The 26587-nt window shown below is 36.0% G+C and overlaps 3 protein-coding genes across 5 annotated transcripts in view; 1 reads left to right on the top strand and 2 right to left on the bottom strand.

Moving 5' to 3' along the window:
• The window catches only part of LOC110027242 (E3 ubiquitin-protein ligase AIP2-like), a 21575-nt gene extending 8381 nt beyond the window's left edge, over positions 1-13194 (bottom strand). The window contains exon 1 of one of the 2 annotated variants that reach the window (XM_020728587.1): positions 12863-13194. In XM_020728587.1, the coding sequence (XP_020584246.1) occupies positions 12863-13111 (249 nt within the window). In that variant the 5' untranslated portion in view covers positions 13112-13194. The remainder of the gene's footprint in view (positions 1-12862) is intronic. The other variant, XM_020728588.1, reaches the window with a different exon arrangement.
• A 5441-nt stretch (positions 13195-18635) lies between these two features.
• Positions 18636-24516, top strand: LOC110027214 (PTI1-like tyrosine-protein kinase 1). Of its 2 annotated transcripts, none has more exons than XM_020728546.1 (8): positions 18636-18700; positions 20999-21123; positions 22036-22289; positions 22378-22504; positions 22651-22924; positions 23140-23272; positions 23369-23455; positions 24151-24516. In XM_020728546.1, the coding sequence occupies exons 2-8, from the start codon at positions 21021-21023 to the stop codon at positions 24292-24294; spliced, it is 1122 nt and encodes a 373-aa protein (XP_020584205.1). In that variant the 5' UTR covers positions 18636-18700; positions 20999-21020; the 3' UTR covers positions 24295-24516. The 2 variants fall into 2 exon arrangements, with proteins under 2 accessions (XP_020584205.1, XP_020584203.1); XM_020728544.1 differs by lacking the exon at positions 18636-18700 and adding an exon at positions 19747-19907.
• A 1035-nt stretch (positions 24517-25551) lies between these two features.
• Positions 25552-26587, bottom strand: part of LOC110027215 (phosphoglycolate phosphatase 1B, chloroplastic-like) — a 4064-nt gene continuing 3028 nt past the window's right edge. The window contains exons 8-11 of the mRNA XM_020728547.1: positions 26379-26476; positions 26129-26228; positions 25927-26030; positions 25552-25815 (exon numbers count right to left, since the gene is read on the bottom strand). Of these exons, the coding sequence (XP_020584206.1) occupies positions 25709-25815; positions 25927-26030; positions 26129-26228; positions 26379-26476 (409 nt within the window). The 3' untranslated portion in view covers positions 25552-25708. The remainder of the gene's footprint in view (positions 25816-25926; positions 26031-26128; positions 26229-26378; positions 26477-26587) is intronic.

Here is a 26587-nt window from a genome sequence, read left to right as displayed (position 1 = left end):
GGTAAATATTCCCTTCGTAGAAGCTTCAGAGCAAATGTCTAATTATGTGAAATTTATGAAAGATATTCTGGACAAGAAAAGGAAGTTCACGGATAATGAAACTGTTGCACTTAGCGAAGAGTGTAGTGCAATTATTCAGAAAAAGCTTCCTGAAAAATTAAAAGATCCTAGCAGTTTCACTATACCGTGTGCTATCGGTAAAAAATTTTATGGAATAGCTTTATGTGATTTGGAAGTCAACATTAATCTTATGTCTCTATCAATTTTCAAAAGATTAGGATTAGGAGAAGTCTCACCTACTTCTGTAACTCTACAGTTAGCGGATCGTTCAGTTACATATCCTAAGGGAGTTATAGAAGATGTGTTAGTAAAAGTGGACAAATTTATCTTTCCTGTGGATTTTATTGTTTTAGATATGGAGGATAATAAAGAAATACCTCATTTTAGGGAGACCATTTTTTTAACTACTGGAAAAGTTATGATAGATGTTCAAAAAAGAGAATTAACTATGAGAGTTAAGATCAAGAAGTGACTTTTAACATTACGAAATATATGAAATACCCTGCTGTTGAAAGAGATAATAAATGTTTTTGCATGGAAATTATTGAACATCTACTGAACGAACATTTTAAAGAACATTTTGAAGACAAAATATTTTGAAGAAGAAGAACATTTGGTAGAGAAGGAACAACCTGAAAAGAATGACGAAGTTATTTTGGCGAATTAGGAAATGAAAGATTAGATTATGTTCAGGAAAGATTTGAGATGTTGGATATTACGGAAAATGCCGATAAAAATTTATTTCCATCGATTATAAAACCACCTGAACTTGAAATGAAAATATTGCCTAGTCACTTGAAGTATGTATTCTTAGGAGACTCATCTACATTACCTGTTATTATATCTTCAGAATTAAATGATCTGCAAGAGCAAAGACTGTTAGATACATTAAAAAGATATAAGAAAGCTTTTGGACTATTTCATGCTCAAGCTTGGAACTCAGACTGAAGCCATATTTATTAGTCAAGGTGCGATTGAGTAGCTAGTTTTTCTCTTCGCTCAAAAGGTTAAGGTTGTAGTGAAGAGCCCTATTTGTCGATCTAATAAGAGCAAAAGCATATGTCTATCCAACTTAACAATTTCAAGTGATTCGACTTCATCACATTTTCTCCCTTGATCTAAGAATGAAGATATAAGTCAAACCAGATGAGCCTTATTATGGAAACATCAAGCTAGTCTTAACAGGAGCAACTTTCTTCAATAGTTCTGAACAAATTGTAAGCATTGATTGAAGGAACTTCTCTCTTCTTCAACGAGCCTGATGAAGTGTGAAGCATAAAACTAAAAGAAGCTAGCTCAAGTTTTGTATCAAATTAAAAGCTGACATCGGATTTTTTCTTATCAATACAAAGGGACTGCATATATTTATTTAGGTTAACATTGAGCTCTAAGTCGAGATCCTCAAATTAATTCAACCAGCGTCTGACTTTCCTTCGTTATCAACATAGGGGACTATTTATTTTAATTGGATCAAGATCAAGCACTGGGCCAAGATCTCCAAATATATTTCTCTTCTATCATTTGGGTTGACATCATGCTTTTGGCTGAGATTCCCATGGATTTCCCATTACAAAGCATGGGTGTACATCATTCGAGTGACATCGCGCAAAATGTCGAGATCCCTAAGAAAAACACTTTATGCCATCGAAATCCCCCTGCGAGACAGATGGCATTTTTTTATATTTATCTTATCTAGACTAACATCATATTTTTACGTAGAATTCTTCAATTACTCAGGTCGACATTGTGTTGAACGCCAAGATCCCCAAAATTTTAAGGGTTGACATCGTGCTAAATGCCGAGATCCTCAGATGCTTTCAAATTTTGGCGTACATTGCTCGGACTGACATCGAGCTCAAAGTTAATATACTTGAGTGCCCCAATTACTGAAGACCTTCCATCCCCAATTACAATGGTAAGCATCGTGCATTACACCAAGACTTTTTCCACTTAGGTTGACATCATGCTCATGGTCGAGATCCCTAGGGATTCAAAGGATTTTTCAGTTATTTGGGGCGGCATCGTGTTGAACGCCGAGATTCCTAGAATTGTTCAGTCATCTGAGTCGACATCGTGCTAAATGTTGAGCTTCTCGGATGCTTTCAAATATTGAAACCACACCATTGTCAAGCATTGGTGTACATTGTTCAGGCTGACATTGATTTTAATGTTGAGGGCCTCTAGTGCAAAAATCTCTGAAGTCCTTGTATCAGACAAGAGGTTCCCCTTTTAACACATAAAAGTTAAGGTTGAAATCTCTAGTTACAAGGGTCAGCATCACACCTTGCACCAAAATTAGTTCAACTTAGGTTGACATCGTGCTCATTTCTAAGATCCCCAAGAATTCAAATATCCAATCATTAAAAAATAATCATCTAAGTCGAAATCGTGCTAAATGTCGAGATACTCAAAATCCTTTAATCATCTGAGTAGACATCATGCTAAATGCCGAGATCCTCGGAGTTTTTCATCACCTAAGTCAACAACTCGTTAAGCACAAAGATCCCTAGAATCCTTCGATCAACTAGGTTGACATTGTGTTGAATGTCGACATCCCCAAAAATACTCAATCATCTGAGTTGACACCGTGCTAAATGTTGAGATCCTCATAATTTTTCATAAACTATGTAGACACCGCGCTAACACCAAGATTCTTAGAATTTTCTTCATCTGAGTCGATATCTTGCTAAATGCCAAGATCCTTAGAATCCTTTGATCAACTAGGTTGACATTGCGTTGAACACTGAGATCCCCAAAAATATTCAATCATCTGAGTGGACAACGTGCTAAACGCCGAGATCCGTTGACTAAGTAGACACAAGACCATGACAACCCAGATGATGAAATGATGGGATCTTGATCGGGTTCTTCATCATTTTCCCTACCATCAGCTTTGAGCTTACGGTGATAATTTTTATGATTTAAACCCTCAAATTTGTTGCTATTATATACTAAGTCCGAATACTTAGCGCCTAATGACTAGTTAATTGAAAGTGTTCTATCGTTATTGGGAGGGTTAATTGACCATAGGGGCTTGTGCCTATAAGAAACCTCGAATCACAGATCTTAAAATCATCGCAAAATAAGGGTGAAATATCTGGGTAGTGTCTTATCTGCTATCGAATCTTAAAATTCAACCCGGAAATTCAACAAACACGGCGTGTTAAGCTCTCAACGAGAGTCTAGGGCGCTTTTCAAAATTTCGGAGTCCATAACAGAATCATTGTGTATAATATCTATGAAGCTACTTCAAGTTCGAATAAAAGGAAGAATCTGCACTTTGGCATACAATTCTTCCCTGTTTGTTAATATCGCTTGCAACATAAGTCATTTATTCCAAATCAAAATTTATTTTGCTCCTCCCTTCCCCTTTCATTTGTTTCGTAGAAGATAATCGGGGCCAAAATAAAAATATTTCACAAATTTTTCACTGTTTGAGAAGTTGTCCACTTTCCCTATGTTGGTGTTGCACAAAAACCTTCGTTGTTCTCACCCCTTGTTTGCAACATTTACTTAACCAAAATACCTATTGTTATTTTCTTAAATTCCTCGCTGCCTCACATTCGATAATAGAACTTCTTTTCTTACGGTAGCCACAAAAAGAATTCCGCTATTTCAAAATGTAATATAATATATATTATATTATAAAAATAAGAGATTCAAAGAGAGAATGAGAGGGGGAAATGAGAGAATTGCATGGGAAATTGGACTTATTTTATTTAGTACAGGTAGTGAAGACCCACAAGCATCTTATAGACCAGTGGATTAGAAGATCATTTTCGATCGAAAATGCACAAAAAGTGAAGACACACATGCGTCTTATCGACCGACGGATTAGAAGATTTTTTACGGTCGCAGTGTTTCAAGACACTGACCAGCGCGTTTTATAGACAGATCGGCAGACAGACATTCCGATGCGGCCCCTTAATCGAGGACGACACCGGGAGACTGCCGAAATTTCAAGTGATTTTGGACTTGCAAATGTTTTTTTAAAAAAATTGAATTATTTGGACTTAAAATGATGCTAAAGGTCTCATATTCGACCATATTTGAATGTGATCAAATAAAATAAGTGTCCTAATGTAAATAAATATTTATGAGGTCTCTTTAAATACATAAATTGGAGGGGCTAAGCTTAAACTGGATGGCATAAGCTTGTAAGCTTGACAAGAATATAAGATATCATAAATTGAGAGGGTTATACTTAAATTGAATACTAAAGTCTATAATTTTGAAGCTGAGCTTGACTTAAATGTGAAATATCATAAATTGGGAATACACTTGATTGGAAAGCTTAAATTGAATGTGAAATATAATAAATTAGGGCTGAGTTTAAGACAAATGCTTTTTTTTAAAATATTAAAATGAATAATTAATATTTCAGGCCCGCCACCGCAATCGCAATAGTGCTAGTGAACCGAAAATGATTTTCAAAAGATCAAAGTGAATAAATTTGTATTAATGTATATATATTCAGATGAGACCATTTTATGTAATTTCAAGTCTTAAATATGTCATTTAAAACAATATTTAATTCGATACATGTTTTAAATCATATAAATTATCTTAAGATATCAAGTACTCCAGCTGAAATGACTCAAATGTATGAAATTTAAAAGCTCGCATGCACTCCAACCAATGTAACGAATATTCAAATATTAGCCTCGAGAATGTTGCGTGAGCTAATCAGATCGCCTTGTCTATAGGATAGGGTTATAAGTTTCACCCTACTAGTTTGATCATCCTCTTCAGAATGATTGGAGTTGACGAATCTAATAATTTTAAAATAAACTTCAAATTCCTAAGATAAGACTTTACAAGTCTAAATTACCTAGTTAGATCATCCTCCATGTAAGGAAAGAAGTTGACAGGACTCATACCTTACAATTCTAAATAAAAAAAATTAGATACCCCATCTTCAAATATAAAAGTTTTAAATGCTCAAATCCACAATGATGGTTGTGTTGATCGAAGATTTCAACCGGAGAGGTTTATTTTAAAATTATGTTTTAAAAACTATTTTCAATTTTATTATTCAAATTATCGAACCCGATCCGCTGTTGCGGGACAAAGTCAACAGAGCTTAAAACAAACAATTTCTTGATGATGGTTTCAGCCGTAGGTTTTTATTTTAAAATTATGCGTTAACGTTTATTTTAAATTCAGTTATTCAAATTACCGAACGCAGTCCTCTATAAGCAGGAAAAAGTTGACAAGGTTTAAGATAAGCAATTCCCCGATGATGGTTGTATTGATTTAAGATTTAAACCGGATGGATCAATCTTCTAAATCAAACTTTTAAAAATAATCAATTAAAACTCAAGCTAAAACTCATCACTTAAAAGCTAAAAACAAATTTCATCCACCCTCCACAATAGTTTGTCAATGGTGAAAAATTACTGATTGATTTCAGCTCATAAAGAGTGAATGTCATTTCAAATGTATCAATATATTCACAATCAAAGCAATTACATGCCAGTAAGAATGTGGCACGAGTCTTTTGGCCTTATGGTTATGTCGTCAAATGACACCAGAAATAGTTGTTATGATCAAAGCCATCTTACCGAGTGGCTGTCACCAAATAACACCATTATATTACGGTCACGGTCGCAACCCGTATGCTCTCTAACGGCTTTCTACCATTTTAACTGTAAATCATAAGGATACAATTGATTGTTACAGAGCTTTTTGTTAGCTAAGGCCGACTTAAATGTCCCCTTAGACAAACATCCACCTTGATCTATAAGAATTTTTTGGACAATGCAACTCATAGTTGTTGACAATAATTCTTCCGTCAGGTTGGTTTGACTATCTCCTCTAACTAAGTAGATCAGAGACCAAATAACCCGGGATGGCGGAACCATAGAATCTTAATTGGGCTTCATCTTCATTATCTCATCATCTGTTTCAAGCTTCAAGTGGTGAATTCTGCAATTTAAATTGTAAGTTTGTTGCTATTAGATGTTCAATTTTCAATTCTTAGTTACTACCCTTAATTGAAAGTGTTCTCTCATTATCATGAGGGATAATTAATCATAGGGGCTTGCGCCTATGAGAAACCTCGAACCACAAATTAAAACTTCCTCACTAAATGAGAGTGAAATCTCTGGGTAATGTTCTATCTACAACCCAATATGTCTTCTGAAAATTATCCCTCCAAAGCTCTCTCTTAAAATTAAAATAAAAATACGGAGAGTTTTCATAGGGAGTGGTTGTGAATTTTTAGAGCCCTCATAGAATTTATAACTCTCTCGAATTTCCCCGTGCAAAACTATAATAGCTAAAATTCCTAATATTTTATCTACGGCTTAAAATTTTGAAATCAACGATCCATGCAAAAAAAAAGACATTAGTATAGTATTGTATTACTGTTTATTATTGTTATTGTAATAAACACAAAAGGTGATCCAACCCAATCCAAATCAAAATGAGACCATCTCAAGCATTTAAAATAAAATAGAAAATTCTTAGATATTAATTAGCATACCAAATGATCTCCAAATAGACAAGCTTAATGAGTCATTAAAGCACTCAAACACTCAAAAAACATCAAATGATGAAGGGAATCACCGGCAACCGTCCAATAAAGTGTTTTGTATCTTGATAGTACTACAAAGGACGTCACTCCCAAAATTCTATAAGTGGACACACATTCTTATGTGAAAGGGAACCATGGAGAGCTAGAGGTTGGAGTTGAACTGAATTGGGAAAGAGCTCAAAGCTCAAGAGGATCATTGATCCCTACCTGATCACCGTCATCCGTCCTCTACTGTCGGACCACCATCATTTAATGTTCATAGTTCGATCACCATTCTCGGGCATCCTCCACACAATCACCATTTATGAAGTTGTCGCCCATCCACTGCAATCAAACCATAAAAAAGCCACCAAGCCACCCTCGTTCACCTCCATCAAACCATCACTACCAAAATTCAGTCGCCCGTCCACTGTTGTCATTCTAACACCTCTTATTCACCTCCATTAAACCCCTTGTTGCCCATCTACCACCATCAAATCAAAATCACCAATCCACTTCCACCGAACTGCAACCATTCGACCACCTCATTGGTACACTACTAACCTTCCATCTCTATCGAAACACCGCCATTTGAATATCATCATTGAATCACCACTACCAGTCTATTGCCACTCATCCATAGCCATCAAAGCATTCTCTCTCGTCTAGCATTATCAGCCTACTGCCATCTAAACATAATTGTAGAGTTATCTCCACCTAAATACCATCATCGGATCGTAGCCCTCGAGTCGTTGCAACCCTTTTATCCCCTGTCTACAATCATTCACTCGACTATGAGCACATGACTACCGTCATCGGACCTTTCTCGCCAAACTACAGTCATCTGAATACAATCGCCCTTCTACAATATCTCAACCTTTGTCGCCTAGCTACGATCACTTCACCACATTTGTCCAACTACAGCCACTTGAGCTTTGTTGTCCAACTATAATCGACAGACTACCAACAATCTGACCTGCATCATACGACTATAATACCTTGAACATGATAACTCAAATATAACTGTCTAACATTCATTGCCAAACTATAATCCCCCAACCTTTTTTACCTGAAAAATAACCACCAGACCTTCATCGTCAAGCAACAATTGTTTAACCACAGTTGCTTGTTTATGGTCTTTCAACCTCCATCGCCCAACCAAGATTGTTCAACTACACTTGATTGACATCTATCGCCTGACTATAATCTATGTTGCACAGATACGGACACTGAGACAAACATGACACGAAACATACACGAGACATGTCTATTATTGAAAATATAAAACAAAGACATGCATCGAACATGACATTATAATTAATAATTTTTATAACTGCCTGACATTCATTGCCAAAACATATATATATTAATAATTTTTATTTAAATATATTAATAATTTTTAATATATATATATATATATAAAATAAAAAAATTAATAAATAATACCAAAAAGAATAAGAATTCAATAACACTAACTTTTAAAAATTAAGAACTCATTTGACATCAATTTGTAGTCTATATACTTTTAATATATTTTATTTTTTATTTTAAAAATCAAATTAAATTGTATTTATAATTTTAAAAAGCAGCTACCTCAATTAAACATATATGAATTTAAACCAAAATGCAAAAAATAATAAAAATTTAAAATAAAAACAAAAATAATCCCAACAAGCCTCCTTTAAAATGTTCACCGAATTCTTATGTATTTACATAGCTAACACCTAAATTTTGATTTTTATATTCAATCTACCCAAATCTTTCATACCATGTCTAATATACCATAATTTTCAATTTTAAAAAGTAAAATACACATTTTCATATACATGCAAGGTGTCATGTATGTAAAAAACTGAATTTAGTAGTTAAATATGTAAATACATAAAAATTGAGTGGTATGCATGTAAATTTTTCTTAAATTTTTATGTTTTTATTATTTGTCTTAAAATATTTTTCAAAAAATTTTAAATCATTAATTTAGGACACGTGTGTCCCTTTCTTTTATAAGAATTTAAATCATATACTTCTATGTTGTCACCAACACGTGTCATAGTTGTGTCACATATACTTCTATGTTGTCACCAACACGTGTCATAGCTGTGGGGCAATGTTTGTGTCTGATACATATCTGACGTTGTAAGGCTTCTTTATTAGAAGTATTTGTACATCATAGAATACAATTACCCATGTATGAATGTCTAACCTTTGTCACAAAAATGCAGTCCCCTTACATACGTTCCCCAAATACAATTCTTTGAACTCTGTTATTAGGCAATAGTCGCTTGACTTCTATCACCATATTATAATTACCCAATCTCTAACATCCAACTACACCCGCTATAGAATAAGCCTTGGGATTAAGAAATTTGATGGCACAGATTTTGGTTACTGAAAGATGCAGATAGAGAACTACTTCTATGAGAGAAACTTCATCTTCCGTTATTGGAGAAAAGACTTGAAAGAATGGATGGAGCTGAATGGAATTTGTTGGATCGACAAGTTTTGGGAGTATTCGATTGACTCTATCGAGGTTTGTTGCACACAACATCGTCAATAAAAAGACGACTGCAGATCTAATGGCAGTCTTATCAGATATGTATGAAAAGCCATCGGCGAATAACAAGTTGTACTTGATGAAGAAGTTATTCAATTTGAAGATGGCAGAAGGTATTTTGTCGCTGAACACCTGAATTATTTCAATATTATCACAAATCAATTTTCAATTTGAAGATGGCAGAAGGTATTTTGTCGCTGAACACCTGAATTATTTCAATATTAGCACAAATCAATTTTTGTCTGTTAAAATTAATTTTGATGATGAGATATGTGTGCTGATATTGTTAGCATCATTGTCAAATAGTTAGGAAGTCATGAGATGACAGTTAGTAGTTCTACATGTAAATCTAAACTGAAATATGATGATATTAATGATTTAATTTTGGCTGATAAGGTGCGCAGGAAAGATTCTGGTGAGATCTCAAGTACAAGTTCGACAATGAATGTTGATTTCAGAGAGAGATCACAAGATAAGAAATCAAATAGAGGGAGATCAAAATCAAAGTCGGTCAGCAGACAATATATTGGAATTGTGGCAAGATTGGTCACATAAAGAGGAACTGCAGAAATCTCAAGAAAATGAAAAATAATAGAGCAAATGTGGTATCTGAAAAAGTACATGATGCACTACTGTTGACAGTTTATCGTTCTGTTGATAACTGGATATTGGATTCAGAAGCATCTTTCCATATAACATTTCATCAGGAATTGATGTGAAATTATGTTGCAGGTGACTTTGAGAAAGTATATATGGCAGATGGAGAAGCTTTCAATGTGGTAGGAATTAGAGACATTGACATTGCACTTTCAAATAAGAATAAGTGAATTTTGCAAAAAGTCAAGCACGTTCCTGAGTTGAAGAAAATGCTCATTTCTGTTGAGCAGCTCAAGTAGGACGGTCATTCAGTAGTGTTCACAATAGCACCTATAAGTTTACCAAAAGAGCATTAGTACTAGCTCGGGGTAAGAAAATTAACACATTATATATAATTACAGATTTACTCAGGCATGGACTTATGAGTCAAAGATGCATTGTGGGGAAACAGAAGAATGTCAGTTTCTTGAAATGTGACAGAACGTCAAGGGCAGGAAAGCTGGATCTTGTACACACAAATGTGTGGGGACCTTCTTCAGGGGCATCTATTGGAGGCTCTAGTTACTGCAGAAATGTAAGGTTTGTTGATCTACCAAGGGCCACAGTGCAGGACAGTGATGGAAATGAAAAAGATAACAGGTCTGAGACACTCATTCCTACTGTTCCACATACAGATGGTAGAGAACCACAGAACTATGAAGAAATTTTGCAAGATGAAAATTCGAGCAAGTGGGAGCTAACAGAACTTCCACCAGGAAAGAAGGCATTACACAACAAGTGGATTTACCGGGTGAAGATTGAGCTTAATAGTAGTAAGAGATACAAGGCTATACTTGTTGAAAAAGGCTTTCAATATAGATAGAATATTGCTCATGCAGTGGGAGTTGTAAGCGGATACAAGAGTAACTCAGGAAATAACTTGGAGACAGGCTATGTTGACCCTGCTGATATGTTGACTAAGGATGTTACTCTTAAGAAACTGAAGTTGTGCGCAGCTTCAATTGGTCTTCTGGTGTGAAGACAGGGGTTTTGAGTTGCAGAGGTGGATGATTCATGTTTGAAGAAAAGGGTTTGAAGAAAAGGGTTATGTCGCCAGTGGAGGATATCTGTTTGAGAAAGAAGACATTGTAGTCTATGTATCGGTCTCCAAGTGAGAGATTTGTTAAGGATGGAGCCCACCCCCCCCCAGCTCCCGCTCCCGCTCCTTTTACGTTTCGTGAATCGATGTCATCACTCCCTCTGTCATGAAACGTCGTGACTTCCACCTCCCGCTCCTGCTCAACTGTTCCCTCTATCGGCCTCTTCTCGAGATAAAAGGTATCGCACGGCTTTCCTTTTAATTACACAGCACGGTGCCCTTTTGTGTTCTTCTTCGACAGTTTTGCTTCCTCGTAATAGAGGAAGAGAAGTGTAAGGAATAGTTCCTTGCGGCAGAAGGAAGAAGAAGATTGGTCTCAGCTTCTTCTTGGTGGCTTGTGGCAGAAGAAAAATTAGGTTTATTTCTCTTGTAAGTTTATCTTCTTTGGTGTATCTCGGTGTAGAGAGCGAAGAAGAGAGAGCAAATAAGTGAGAGAACTCTCTTGTAAGTTGAGACGATCGACTAATGTATATTCCTCAAGTAGTAAAATCCTCTGTAACTCCGTGGACATAGGCAATTTGTCGAACCATGTAAATATATGTGTTCCGCTATGTTACTATTTTCTGGTGTGAACTTTCTCGTTGTACTTTTCGCTTCATCGTCGATCGTTCTTCTATTTTAAATTTCATATATACCACAACAATCCTACCTTCGTTGCTTGACTATAATTGCTTAATTACATTTGTTTATGTACAATAACTTGACCTCCATCACTGTTATGGTCTCCCATACATTTTTCGTTTGAAAATAGCTGTCAGACTAATGGCGCTCGACTACAAATCTACAGCTTTCTGACCTCCATTGTCAAACTAAAATCCCCTAACATTCATCACCCAGCTATGATCGTGTGAATATAGCTGCCCAACCTCATCGTCGATCACCGTTTCCCAACTAAATTTACTTAACCTCTATTTTTTGGCCTCCCAACTAGTATCACCTAACTATGATATCTTCATCTCTATCACTCGATTGTGTTCCATTGACCACCATCGTTCAATTACGGTCATTTAACTACTATCACCCTCCAATCTTATCGTTTGTTGACACCAAGCCAATGCTTGCCAACATCATCACCCATCATTGCTTACAAGGTTGATGCATGCCATTGATACTCATCATCACCTTCAAGGTTAACGCATGTTGTTAACGCACATCATTGCGTCCAGGCTAATGTGCATTGCTATATATAATATCGCTTACCATGCCCGTCATTGTTGACACCCGCCGACCTCATTTACGCATGCAATTGTTGATTGGGCAGAAGCATTTCTTAAATGATTTTCTGAAGATAACTCTAAAGTCTCCAGACTCCTCTATCCATTATAGAGTTCATTCTACAAAAAATTTGTCTACGGCAAAGGGCATCCATTCTAACCAATAACATATACTAGTAGGATCATTCAATTGGGTCAAGTTTTGTGGCTATCTCTTTTCCATACTTTCCACGTAAGAATCTAGTGTTTCCTCTTGCAACTCTTATTTTATCCGTGTTAATTTTTCATATAAAACTAAAACATTAACCTATCACTCTTCCACCGTAAATTTTGTACATGCAACAACAACACCTTATGATGATAAGGGGGTAGGAACAAACCAAGATAGAGCCAATTACAATAAATCCATATTCCATCTGCAATGACCAAAAAGAATGAAAAAAGATGGCCTCCTCTTCGACCCAGAAGCCTAAAATTGCCTCTAATAGATGGATAGCAAACTCGTGAATGGATGCGGATAACCAGCTTGATTCAAGAGTATTTAGACGGGGATAAACTCATAATCAAGATTAGGAAAATTTCTTCAGCAGATCCACTAGTCAAGCCGTCAAAGATTCGTCTCAGCTATCGATTCACAAATATCAGCTATCTTCCTCAAACTTAATGACCTATAATGCCCCAAACTACGTTCACAATGCTTTCCCATCACTTTGGCATTCGCGCATCTTGGCCAAAAACTTAATGCATAAAACATGAAAAACAGAATGAGATCTGAAAATAACCTTGCTGAAACAACCACACATACAGAAAGAGCGCAGACGGGCACGTACCGTCCGCCACAACGCCCGAGGTCGGATCGAGGGCTCCATATCGTCGCCGTTAGCGAAATGGTTTCGTCGGCGTCGCAGGAAAGATCGCCGGATCGGAAACCGGTCTCTATCGGAGGGAAAGCCGTTCAGGCTTAGCCTTGTCTCTGAGCCACGGGTCGTGCGAGATCTTCGGTTATAGAAAAGCTCAGAAGTACTCGTCATGCGAAACCCTGAGCTGAACTCCGGCGACGGTGGTGCAGAAAATGCGGTGGGTGGGGGTTGGATGATTCAATCCACCCAAATGGCTTCAGATCCGAGTCAAAAGTCTTCAAACGTTTATATTTGTTTAATTATAACAAGTTTTAAGGAAAATAATATCATGACTTTTTTTTTGTTAATCTTATTTAAATTAAATCAAAAAGATAACATTTTATTGCAAGTATTTATTTATTTATTAACAAACATTTAAATTTTAAACTAGTAATAACCATTTACAAAATAAAAGGTAGGTAGTCAATAGTCGAAATTTTATTTAGTCTAATTAGAAAACCATGGGGCCTTAAGAAATGGGGACATTTACATACATAGTACTAAACTTTTATGTATTTACATGTCCGACATCTAAAATATACTTTTTTAAGTTTATACTAGGGCTGTCAAAACAGCTTGTTGTTCGGGATCAGCTCGTGTTCGGCTCGTTAAGAAACTCGTGTTCGGCTAGTTAATTTCGTTCGATAAGTTAATGAGCCGAACACGAACTAAGATGTGTTCGTTCGTGTTTGGCTCGTTTTGGCTCGAAATAAAAAAATTTAATTGACTACAAGGCTACAAAGATTTATAATCAATTAAAATATTGATTAAGCAAATAGAATAAAAATTATTAAATTCGATTCAAATGATGTTTTAATATAAATAATAATTTTTAAATCTTGCTCAAACTCTTATTGTCTTATGGCTAGGATTAGGGTTGTTAAAAGGACTTTTTGTTCGTGAAGAGCTCGTGTTCGGCTCGTTAAGCAAACGAGCTGAACACGAAAAGCTCGAAATATAAATGATTCGCTCGTGTTCGGCTCGTTTACACCCCTAGTTTATACCACATAAAATTTTCATACCACTATTTTTATCATAAAAGGGCCTTCAACATATATGCTGAGAATGCAAAACATTGGAATTTAAATATTTCTCATGTATCTAGGAGTTCAACATCACGACCTGACAGGGGATGTGTTCCTTCCTGAGGAGGCGGGCCGACATGAGTTCCTCCGAGCGGTATGTTTCTCGTACGTCGCGGAGTTAATGGTAAATGAATTTCATCCAATGGTGTAGGTAGCGGCTGTTGAGCCCCGCGTAGAAGCTGTAGAATCTCTAGTTGAGACTCCTCCATTCTACGCATTCGATCTTCTATTGAACGACCCGAAACATCTTCATTGGCAGGGTAGCGTCTTCCAGGGCTGGAAGACGAAGAAGCATGATGCCTTTGGGTTCGTGATTGCTCCGTGGAATGATGGGTGTTGGAGCGGGATGCTCCATTATCACGAACATTGTGTCTGGTTGCCATGTAGTAGATCGTGTAAGTACTTTAGTTGTGGGATTGAAACTTTCCCACATACGGCGCCAAACTGATGCGTGCTAGAAAATTCGCGGCGGTAGAGTAATGGATTATCGTCTTAGCGTTGCACGAGAATTCAGCACACACTCAGATAAAAATGAATCGAGCTGTGATCACACCAAAAGTTTTTACGTGGAAAACCCGTAAAAAGGGAAAAACCACGGGGCCTGGCCCAGTTGTAAAAATCAAGTTTTTACGTGAAAACCCCGTAAAAAGGGAAAAACCACGAGGCCTGGCCCAGTCGTAAAATTCTAACAATATATCATGTCCTCCTCCTATCTCTCTAACGATAGAACATTTCGACCTTGAATAATAGATTTAAGTGTTTCTAATCACATGACTGGTGATACTCATGCTCTCATCAACTATCAAGTACTCATCAACTTTAAGTTTGTTAGCGTTTTCGATGGATCTCACTCCCGGATTATTGGTAAAGGAGAAGTGAAAGTCTATAAAGTTATTTAGCTCTCTTATGTGATATATGTTTCTCAATTAGATTCCAACTTACTTTCAATTAGCAAGCTTACTCATTACTTTAATTGTATTACTAAATTCTATTATAATTCTTGTGAATTTCAGGTGATGGGTTCAGGAAAAGCTAGCGACTAACAGTGTTGAATTGCATTAAGATGTATATTTGCTCAAGAAAGCTATTCTTTTATGAAACAAGTGTCTTCTCCACCATACTCTTCTCATATTCTCAAGTTTATTATATCTGTGTTTGTTGAAAGTCAAGTTTTATTATGGGATTGTCATATCAGTCATCATAATTTCATTGTGTTGCAAAGCTATGCACTCATCTTTTCATTTTAAAAGATCAAAATTTTATAAGTACGAAACCTGCCAATTAGCTAAACATACTCGTCATGTCCATCATGTGTCTTTGTACAAACCCTCATATCTTTTATGTATCGATCTTGTTCAAAAAATTGCACCGAGATTCGTGCCGGATGATGAAAATTTGTCGTGGCGTATCACTACTCATCACGAGGGTTGTAGTTATGTCAAAACTTGTCTCAAAATGAAACATTTGTTACGAGACCAATTTCTTCCATAAGATTATGATTTATTAATTTATCCCGAAACTATCAAATCTCTCAAAATGCACTACGCACAAGGAATTTCATATTCTTGTCCAATGGTTGATCAAAAACATATTATTAAGAGAAATCAGTTTTTTAGTGAGTATTTATTTGAAGAGGATTCTGAAGTTCTAGCTGATGCAAAGTCTGTAGTCCTCCAAAATTTTGATGCTCAAATAGAGCCTTTGGTTATGGAGCATTTGAAATCGAGAAAATTCCTGCAGGATCACTGAATTCTGAATTAAGAAAAATGAACTGTATCTTCCGTGATAATCAGATGGAGAAAGGCATGTATTTAAATTCTTGCTCCGTGGACTTGATGAGGCTCACATTTCTCAAGCGTAATGCCATTTCTAGGCCAATAGCAGGAGGCAAAGTAAAATCATCCGAGAGTGTAGATAAAGATTTGTTTATACTTAGTGGTTTAGATGGTATTGTTCTTAATAAAACCAATGCTGAGGTATCATTCAAAGAAACTGATGAGAAGGGTAATGCTACACATGCTTTATGATGAATGTGAGGGTGTAGCAGTGCAAATTGTGAAAGATTTCATGACTATTTTTAATAATAAATCTTATCCGATAGATTTTCATATTTTTCCAAAATCATTGTCTGTTATATGTTCCTACATTCATGATCCTAAAAGATTCAATCAACTACACCGGCCCGACCTGAGAACAAATAGGTACAATATGAACATCAAGAAACCAATTGTGATGAACTCAGCTGCCTTTTAATGGGATGGGCATTTTTGTAAGCCCACATTAAGGAGTACAAACCTTTAGGTCTTCGTCGGCGAAAATGGATTACAGCTCACATTCCCTCTCAAACTGTGATGGCTTGCATTGAATTGTGCATGCGGTTTTATCTAATTTCAGGTTGCTACAAAAAGAAGCAGTGGAAGATGGCATTGCTGAAGTTGAATTTATAAAGGGCCCATGCTTTAACCACCATCAATAAAATTACTCAGATTACAACATAAAGAAACAACTACTTTGTTTCTTTCTGAAGCATATGGATTTTTATGGGTGGTTTAATCGCAAGCTGTCTCTGATCATTTCTTCCGTCCGCATGGCTGTACAAGGTCACTATTTATGGTGTTCATGTTTGCAACAATGACCATTGGTTAGGGGTGTCAAAAATTGATCCAATACTCCAACACGACTCAAACTTGACTTGACCCGAATATTTTTTGAGTCGTGCACGGGTCAGAGAATTCGACTCATTTTATTCGGGTCGAACCCAAAAACCCAAACTTGATCCGAAAAAGCTCGAAAATTTGGGTCGGATTCGAGTTAGAGGGTCAAGCTCGGGTTCGAATTTTAGTTTTCAACCCGTTTATTATTCGGTTCAGGTTCGGGTTGACCCCATGCGGGTCATGCCAATTTCAGGTTGGACCCTAACCCAACCCGTCAACCAGAATTGACACCCCAATCTTCGTTTGTGAATGGATAGCTTTGAGTCTTCCAAGTTCTCTGTATTTGGGTTAGGTGGTGATAGGTGTGTGTTATGATTCTCAGAGGTCTCTAATGCTTAGAATTAGTTCAGAAATATTTGGATTGAGGCATTCTGGCATGATATTTAATGCCATTGCTATTGACAGCCCATCTGGATCTTATATGCTGTCTGTGAGAGCTGGAAGTTGGTTCTTGCTGTTGCTTGCCATTGCTTTGTTCATTATTATGTCTATATGGAATTATAGCAGTAAGCTGAGATATGAAATTGAAGTTAAACAGAAGCTACCTTCATCCTTTTGCTCATCACTTCCATGGCAGATAAGGGATTCAATAAGTTGTTTTTATAACAGATGATCTTCGTGGAATTTTAATCAAGAACATAATTTGTCCTTTTATGAGTCTCAGTTCTTTTGAAGCAGAAGGGATCTGATGCAGCTAATTTCCTTAGTTTTGCTTTTATTGTATAATATTTACCAATGTGCTCTACTATGTGCTTTGTTACATTTTAGCAAACTTAACTTTCTTAGCTAATAATTTTTTTTTTCATTTAAATGTTTTGCTTGTATGTGATAGGGAGAATATAAATATTCTCCACTGATTGCTATTTACAAATCAAGCACCCTCTTTCATCCATCTTTCAAATTCTCACTCAAATATCAAAGGTCCCCAGCAAAAACTCATATTTTTCATTTTTATCAAATTCACGAAGGTTTGATCGTGGCACGCGTAAATGCGTCGGTTTCATAGTTCAAAAATTCAAGATGGTGTTTGATTTGTAAATAGCAATGTTTTGGGTGTCTTGTATGTAATTATCCCCATTATTTCAAAAAAACTTTAGTTGCAGTTTTGTTGTTTTGTTCTTTTTAGTCTCAAGTTCTTCTTGTCCTTGCTCTAGTCATTCGATCCTTTACATCAATGAGCTCATGAGTTGAGCTTATCGAGCCATGTGCTTGAGGTCGAGCTCATCCATGCTCGGTTCGTTGACTCGCGAGCCGGCTCGATTAGCCCACCGCCAGTTATTGTTATGTATTTTCTGGTGACCTCTTGCTGCGAGCTCCTGTAAAAGTTTGAATTTTTTAGTTCAAGCTAGTGACTACAAGCCGACTCGAGCTGAAGCACGATCTCATTACTTTATAGACGAGCTAAGCTCGAACATGGCATTGCTAGAGCTCGACTCCACCACTAATCCCACCCAAATCTCGGAGCGCATAACAAAAACATCAAATCGTATATATTTTTAATTCTCATCAGATTTATTTTCCTCATTTAAAAAAAAAAACCCGGGATGTTAGATATATAATTATGAATTATATGATTATTATTCATTATTATTTGTTTCATTGTATTTATAAAATAATATTACAAGCATAAAATTGTAATAAAGGATTGTACGAGAAGATGTTCAAAGACAATTCCTGATAGTGAAAACTGTTAGTAGGTATCTAATTAAACACATCTTCCATTGGAAATTCGTAATAAAAATGGAAAATATTTTAGAAATGTTAGATTGTGCGTGTTTTTCATTATACACGAACTATTACTTTAAACTCAAATATTAACAAAATACGTTGCTTTCTAATAAAGCTTGTGCCTTTTTACAGGTCCTATAAAGATGATGGTGACATGGAGGGGGAGTCCAGCACAGTTGAAGTTTCTCTTTCTGGTGAGTCATCATGTCGTCCATCAAACTTGACATTTGAGCTAATGTTGTTCTTGGCGGGATGGTCGCTCTGTTTTTGACAAGGATGTTACCTAGTTTTCAAAGTTGTTCCTTTGAAGTTTTCATAAATTTGTCACATGTTCAGCTCAATTTTAATTTAAATTATAAAGAATTTGAATTTTAATTTCTGTTATAAATATTAAAAAAATAAAAACTAAGATTTTATTTATAAAGTTAAGTATTTATTATTTATATATATGTATGTATGTATGTATGTATGTATTTAGGGGTGTAAATGAGCCGAACAGACTCGAGCTCCTCTTGTTAACAAACTCACAAGTCGAGTTTATTGAGCCATGAGCTCAAGCTTGAGCTCAAAGAGCAAACTTGAGCTCATTTATTAAACGAGCTCGAGCTCAAGCTAGTCCCGGCTCGGCTCATTGGCTTGCTAGCCGGCTCAATTATGGCTAGTTATTTGATATATTTTATGGTAGGTTATTGTTGCATTCTTCTCCTCTTGTCATTAATATCTTCTCTGGTGAGCTACTGTAAAAATCAGAATTTTCATTCGAGCTCGCGAGCTGGCTACTATCAATACTTGCCAAGTTCGAGCTCACCATTTGCTAGACGGGCCGACCACTATATAAGAAAATATGTCTATGAATAATTTATGAGCTGAATGGTGGTCAAATAAAAGTACATGAAAAAACAATTGATCTCAAAATATTTGTTAAATTAAATTTTTTATTTTATTTGCGTTGGATGTGTCTTTTATTTTATAATTATTTGTATATTATCACGTTCGTACATCTTTCTTCAAAAAGTGAGGGTGTTATTGTAATTTTTGCTTTTGTGGCATTTACATTTCGTTTGGGGGGCTGACTAATGTGACGTGGATAGTTGAGAATAGGAAGGCCACGTGGTGCGTGGTTGACTTGTTGGGGGTAAGAATTGGTGAACAAATGCATTTAACTTTCATTTTGTAGTGGAAAATAAACACATATATAAAGGAGGGTAATGCGAGCCTCGCTGTCATTCCCCGAGCAAATTCGTGTTCGATGTCTTCTGCTTTACTTTTCTGCTATAGAACTCCTTCCTTTCTCCTTCTTACCGCGTCTCGTCTTCTATACTTCTCGTCCCCGAAACTCTGAATTCTAGGGCGGGCTATCTTGATCTCTGTTCTACATAGGAGAGAGGAATTTTGTTTGAGGTGAGATGCGATTTCTTCGTCTTTCTTGATTTGGTTGTCCTGTTTTTTGCGTTGTTGTCCTTATCTGTGTAATTGAGCTTTGGATTCTTCGGACGTGTTGGATTCTGCAGTCTGATTTCTTGTTTTCATTTTCGTTACTTCCATTCATCCGATCGGGATTCCTTCTATATGGGAATTTCCTTCTTAAATTTTCTGGGGTTTTTTTTTTTCCCTTGTTGATCGTTCAATGGATGTACTACGGATTGTGCAGTTTCTGCGGTTATTTTCTCTATTTTGTTGTTTTGGCTTTTGGAGCTGGATTTCTTGTGTTGACGGACGGATGGTCGCCTCAGCTGCATTTCTCTTCATTCTGGTTGCTCTGTTTTTTTTCTTTTTCTTCTTCTTTTCTTTTGCTGTGATAAAGGGTTTTCTTATTGTTCCGGAGATGTTTCTGATGGAGATTGTTTGGTTGGATTGATTTGTTCGGAAGTTTCTTTTGCCATGGATTGGATATTGGTATCAGGAAAATTTCCGCTGGAATTATTCTTATTCGCCAGTGTCGTTTTCTTTTTAGCTTTTTTTTCAACGTGCGTGCTGGTGATGTCAATACTTGAAAATTATGCCCTTACATGTACTCTGATGATGTTTTGGTATGAATATTTTAGTATATCCTCAAATTTGCCTGTTAATTTTTGCATCTAACTGATTTAAAAAATTGAAGAGGCTATTTGGCTGCAAGTAGGATTTAATATTAATAAGATTAGTAAATCCATAAATAACCAAAATCCTGGATTTAGATTTTGCTTGTTAATTTTTTGCATCTCACTGATTTCAAAAATTGAAGGGGCTGTCTGGTTGCAATTAGAATTTAATATTAATAAGATTTAGTAAATGCATAAATAAACCGAAATACCGGATTTAGTAAATCCGTGATTTAGGCTGAATGGAAGGCAAAATTGGATTTACTATATCCGTAAATCCACCAAACTCTCTCACATCTTACTGTTTCGCTGTATTTAGTAAATTTGATTATCAATCCTATTAAAAGCCTCTAACAAACAGCCCCGAAGAGTTTTTATAACTTTCTCTTATTCTTTATATGCATTACACAGTAACAAAAGAAACAAATTCAAGATGTCGTGCTGGCTTTGCTGTTCATGTAAGGTGGACGAGTCCGATGACCCTCGTGAGAATGAAGCCTTAAAGAGCCCAAAGCGTTATGTGGATGGTAGGAACGGTATGTTTTTGTTATATCTCAATATTTTTTTAAAATAGGTAAATGATGTAGTACTATTTCGTCTTACATCCCTGATATTATAGTTAATAATTAAAGTTATACTTAAAAATACCGTTCAAAGATGATTGTACACTGTTGTGCTTTATTGTGCAATTAACTCCTTAGAACTATGCCCTTGTAGTGGATCTTATTTATTTGCTAATTGGGTTTCCTGGAGAAATTCTGTAAGGAGAAGCTTTGGTAGTGTAAACTTGGGTAAGGAGGAATTTAGGGGATGGTTTTATGTTTATTTTTAATCTTATTTTAACTTTTTTTTATGGAAAGGGGGTTGTTCTTGGTTTGAGAGGGCAGGAGAGGATTCATGATTTTGGTATTGGGAGGCTTCTGATTTTGGTATTGGGAGGTCTCTGGTTGTTTGGTGGGGGGATAGTTGACCGGTTAGGGTTAAGATTGATTAGGATTTTCTAGGGTTGGCTAAGCCCCTTTTTTAAAATTTGGAGAAAAAATGGGATTTGTTTTCTCTCCTGTTAGCTAATTGGAGTGGTATATTTTGAGATCTCCTGAAGAATAGTAGTGAGATCAAGTGTGGCGATTTGGTGATTAGAGGTCTCTTAAAGTAGGATTTAGAGATACTTTTACTTGATTTTTTGCCATGGGCTAAGGGGGATGGAAGATTTCTAAGTTAGAAGATCATCAATTGTGTGGAATTTGAGGTAGAAGCCGGGCAATGGATTATGAGGTGACTGAGCAAAGATGGCTTTAATACCAGATTCATGCGGTGGGTTACGTTGACATGTAGAACTCCTCTATATGGATACTGTCATTTTTTTTGTAATACATATATTAGTTTGTTTTGGATATTTGATATTTTTGTAATTAATGTTTTGATCTTCATACTGGTTTATCTTTCAGGAGTGCAAAAAGGTTCAAAGCTCTCTGCTGTAGAGAAAACAGAGAGTCAGAAGGCAATACTACCTATTGACGTACCTGCATTATCTCTTGAAGAACTGAAAAATAAGACGGACAACTTTGGCTCAACGGCTTTGGTCGGTGAAGGTTCCTATGGAAGAGTATATTTTGCTCTTTTAAATGATGGTAGACAAGTGGCAATCAAAAAGCTTGATGCTGCACAAGAGCCCGAGTCCAATGCGGAGTTTCTATCCCAGGTTAATTTCTAAAGTTTTTTCACCTCTGATTTCCTCTTTGAAATGTAGCGACTTGACCGGTGCTAATTTGTTCGAAATTTGAGATCAGGTTGCTAAGGTATCAAAATTGAAGCATGAAAATTTTGTCCAATTGCTGGGTTACTGTGCCGAGGAGAATCTCCGCTTGCTGTCCTATGAGTTTGCAACCATGGGCTCACTGCATGATATTCTACACGGTAATGCTTGTATTACATTCTGAGCTGTTCTTTCCTGGTTATTTGGTTGTATGCTCAGTTTTCTTTTTCCTTTTCTTTTTCTTATTATAATTAAAATAGGATGTGATTTGCCTTTACACATATTGTGTTTTCTTTATAAAATTTAGGTAGAAAAGGTGTGCAAGGTGCACAACCTGGTCCTGCGCTTGACTGGATGCAGCGTGTTAGGATTGCCATTGATGCAGCTAAGGGGCTCGAGTATCTCCATGAGAAGATACAGCCTTCGATTATACATAGGGATATCCGGTCGAGCAACATTTTGTTATTTGAGGACTTCAAGGCTAAAATAGCAGACTTTAATCTTTCAAATCAGGCTCCTGATATGGCTGCTCGCCTTCATTCTACCCGTGTCCTCGGAACCTTTGGTTATCATGCCCCTGAGTAAATATTTTTGAACTCGTACTCTTAAGCAAATATTCTTTGATTTTACCGGTTTGGATGGTGGCATATTTATTATTGATGATATTTTTTGAATGTAAAACATCTCATGGATCATAAAAGGGAATACATTATCGAGTCAGCACTGCTTCATTTCATGTGTGACTGAGTTACATAGAGCTGTGAAAATAATTCATGGGATGATGATTGCAATGCAGATATGCCATGACCGGACAGTTGACCCAGAAAAGTGATGTTTATAGCTTTGGTGTTGTTCTTCTGGAGCTTCTTACGGGAAGGAAACCTGTTGATCATACAATGCCTAGAGGGCAACAGAGTCTGGTTACTTGGGTGAGTTTCCTGTATCTCACTCTTTAACGAAAACATAGACTTAATCTCTTCTTCATATTTATTATTGATGATATCTCTGTTTTTTTTCTTTTAAAGGCAACTCCACGATTGAGCGAGGATAAGGTGAAGCAATGTGTAGATCCGAGATTGAAGGCAGATTATCCACCCAAAGGAGTTGCAAAGGTTTCTCTTCCTTTCCAGCATCTCATTTGTGTTGCATGTGCTTTTCCGGTTCCTCTTTTTCTTTTTCTTTTTTTTTTCCCTTTATTTTTGTTTTTGCATTTGTAGGAATAGATTTCTAGGTTTTTAATTCCATTAACATTTTTGTTAGTAGGGGTGTAATTGAGCCAAGCTGGCTTGACTTGGGCTCTTTTCAGCAAGTGGCTTGCAAATTGGAAGCTCGATGAGCTCACAATTCAAAGCTCAGCCTAGCCCTGACTCGTAAAAAACATTAAAATTTAAGTATTTATCTTCCTATTCATCATTTTATTATAAAATTAATTTAAATTAATATTATTTTCTTCTTTTAAATAACAAGTACTCGTAGAATCAAACTTGAGCTTAAGCTTCTTAAGCTTTAGCCCGAACTGGATTAATTAATCAAAGCTTAAGCTGCGGGTGGCTCGATTCACAGCATATAAAATTTTATGTCTTGGAACAAGTGTTTTCTCTTGGTAGATATGCTTTGTTCCTGCAAATTCGGCTCATGGATAAGATTTTTGTGCCATTTCTGGAATAGCCCCTCCTAAGAATTCCTGGGTAGTTATGCCTCGTAGCCAAAGCTTACTTGTTCCATATTATGCTATGGGATTGGTGGTACAGTACTATTATTCTTATTATTATTATTATTGTGCTTATTTTAGTTATTGCTACTGCAGCTGGCAGCAGTGGCGGCTTTATGCGTGCAGTATGAAGCGGAGTTCAGGCCAAACATGAGCATTGTAGTGAAGGCGCTATCACCCCTCCTAAATAAGCAGACTCCACAACAGCCATCTCTTTCACCAGGGATCATGGATACTTGAATTCCCGCAGCTTCCCCAAGTCCTTTATTGTAGAATTTTAGGCATTTTCCTATATTTATTATGATCGCTTACTGGCATCAATCACAGCAGCAAAGCCTTGGCTGCATTAAGCAGGTTTGCAAATTTATCCAGGGCCGTAGCGTGTTTGTTTCTGTGTTTGATCTTTTTGTAAAATTACCTACAATTCGTATGCGTCAGGCTGGAAATTTCTTTGAGGATTAATATTAGTGTTTTTTTTTTTTTTTGATATCATGATAAAATATTTAAGTGTTAGTAAAAATTAAAATTTAAGTATGAATTATGTTATATGCTTTCAATTTTTCCATCTTCATTTCCTGGAGAAAATCGAATTTATTTTATAGAAAAATTTGCTGAGATGAATTTATGTTACAAGAAAAAATTAATATATAATTTTAACCATCAAATGAAAATTGGCCCTTTTTATTTGAAACAAATAAACGTAAATAAATTCATTCGTCCACTGGAGATAACGCCAAAATAACAACGCGTGGAAAATTCGCCATTTTAGGGTTAATTTAATGGGGATTTACGCACAAATTATTTTATTGGTCATCTATAAACCATAAGTAATCGTTTCAAGCATATTAAAAACTATTAAATTAACTTGTTAGTTCAATTATCAATTTAATGTCTGTTTATCTTGTTTTCCTAAATTCTTCCGCCCGAAATATTGAGAAATTAACCTAATTCCTAATAGCAGTGTGATTGAGCCGGCCTGAACTCACATGTTTAGTTTTCAAGCCATGAATTCAAGCTTGAACAAGCTCGAGCTCAATTAAGGCCTACCTCATTAATTCTTTTTTCATGCCTCAAGTGATGTTATCCTATCAAAACTCATTTGAGCTCATAAATTGGCTCGGAGCATATTGTTAGTACAAAGAGCAAATTTTAAAATTATAAAAATTTTAAGAAAGTTCAAATTTTATATTTTATATCAAAAAATTTAATATTATTTCATCTCCTAATTATTCAGTCATTTTTATTACAACATTAATTAAAATAAAAACATTTATTAAACTCGTGAAATTGAGCCGTCAAACCCGAACCAGAGTAGACTGAGCTTGTTTATGACCGCAACTATAATTATTTAATCTTAAATCTTTTAAAAGATTTAAAAATTATTTATCTCATATATTTTTTTTTCAAAGTAAGATATTAATTTCTGAAAACAAAATATATGTTTATCAAACAAAAAAAAATGATTTAAATCAATAATTATACTTATTAAACTGAGAACCGAACCATTCCACGTCACTAGTTTATTATTACACACAATAACTTTTCCATTCGCTCTGTTTACATATAATAAATCAACGCTAACCGGAGTTTTATAATTTCACAATTAAAAGAATCTAAATTATTTAAATAAAATTAACTTTAATTGTTGGTTGGTTTATACGGCTGCAGCTTTAAGACCAAGGAAGTCAGAAACTTTACCGGCGTAGAAATCAGGTTGTATGGGATTGCTTGGATTTTGAAGCATTTGCAGCGTGGTCACGCCTAAAAACAAAAAGGCAGTAAAGTGTAAAACAGTCTCTAGACATGACCGCCCGTTAAAACTGCTATTTGGGGGGCTGTAACATTCTGCAGAAGAAGAGAGAGGGTTGACACCTGAGAGAACAAGAAGAGTTCTGCAGCCACCATTTTGCCCGAATAGTACGTCCGTATCCAATCTATCCCCAACCATACATATTTGTGATTTTAGAATACCAAACCTGTCAATGAGATAAAATATAAACATAAAAAAAGCAAAGAAAAAATTAGCACCATCTATTTTAATCTAACCAAGAAAGAATGAAAAGATGTTCAGTACTTCTGGGATAAATAGTCCATCATAAAAGTAGAGGGCTTTCCTACTACAGTAGGCTCTTGTCGAGTGGAACCATAAATTGCACCAACCATAGAACCCCCACCTAAACACGATTGGAAGTTATATCAATAAAAACATTAGATCAGGCATTAGTACGGTTCAATTTATTCGTGATAGAGCATCAAAGAAAAAATAAGTTTTCGAGTTTAAAGAATTTATCTCGAACGGGAGACAACAAGGTCCTGTCACAAACCTGCCCATTCTTGAGCATCTGTGAGATGAGTAACAGCATCACGGTTTGTTGCTATGAAAAGACAGCCAGGATTTTCCCGTATGCATAGAGTTCCATACCTGAGATCAAGGAAGTCAATCATTATAAACTTTTAAGAAATTTAAAGAAAAAAATGGCGGGGGGGGGGGGGGGGGGGGGGGGGTGGGGTTTTTTTTTGGGGGGTTTTTTGG

Source organism: Phalaenopsis equestris, unplaced genomic scaffold (genome assembly GCF_001263595.1).
Source record: "Phalaenopsis equestris unplaced genomic scaffold, ASM126359v1 Scaffold000421, whole genome shotgun sequence".
Lineage (NCBI taxonomy): Eukaryota > Viridiplantae > Streptophyta > Magnoliopsida > Asparagales > Orchidaceae > Phalaenopsis > Phalaenopsis equestris.
The sequence above is the reverse complement of the archived record's forward strand: the minus strand, read 5'-3'. Positions and strand labels throughout refer to the sequence as shown.

Bases quoted from the DNA above. Each gene is read 5' to 3' on its own strand.
- LOC110027214 (XM_020728546.1), top strand. From the start codon at position 21,021: ATGTCGTGCTGGCTTTGCTGTTCATGTAAGGTGGACGAGTCCGATGAC. The intron at 21,124-22,035 runs GTATGTTTTTGT...TTTATCTTTCAG, and splicing joins TTATGTGGATGGTAGGAACG to GAGTGCAAAAAGGTTCAAAG. The intron at 22,290-22,377 runs GTTAATTTCTAA...ATTTGAGATCAG, and splicing joins ATGCGGAGTTTCTATCCCAG to GTTGCTAAGGTATCAAAATT.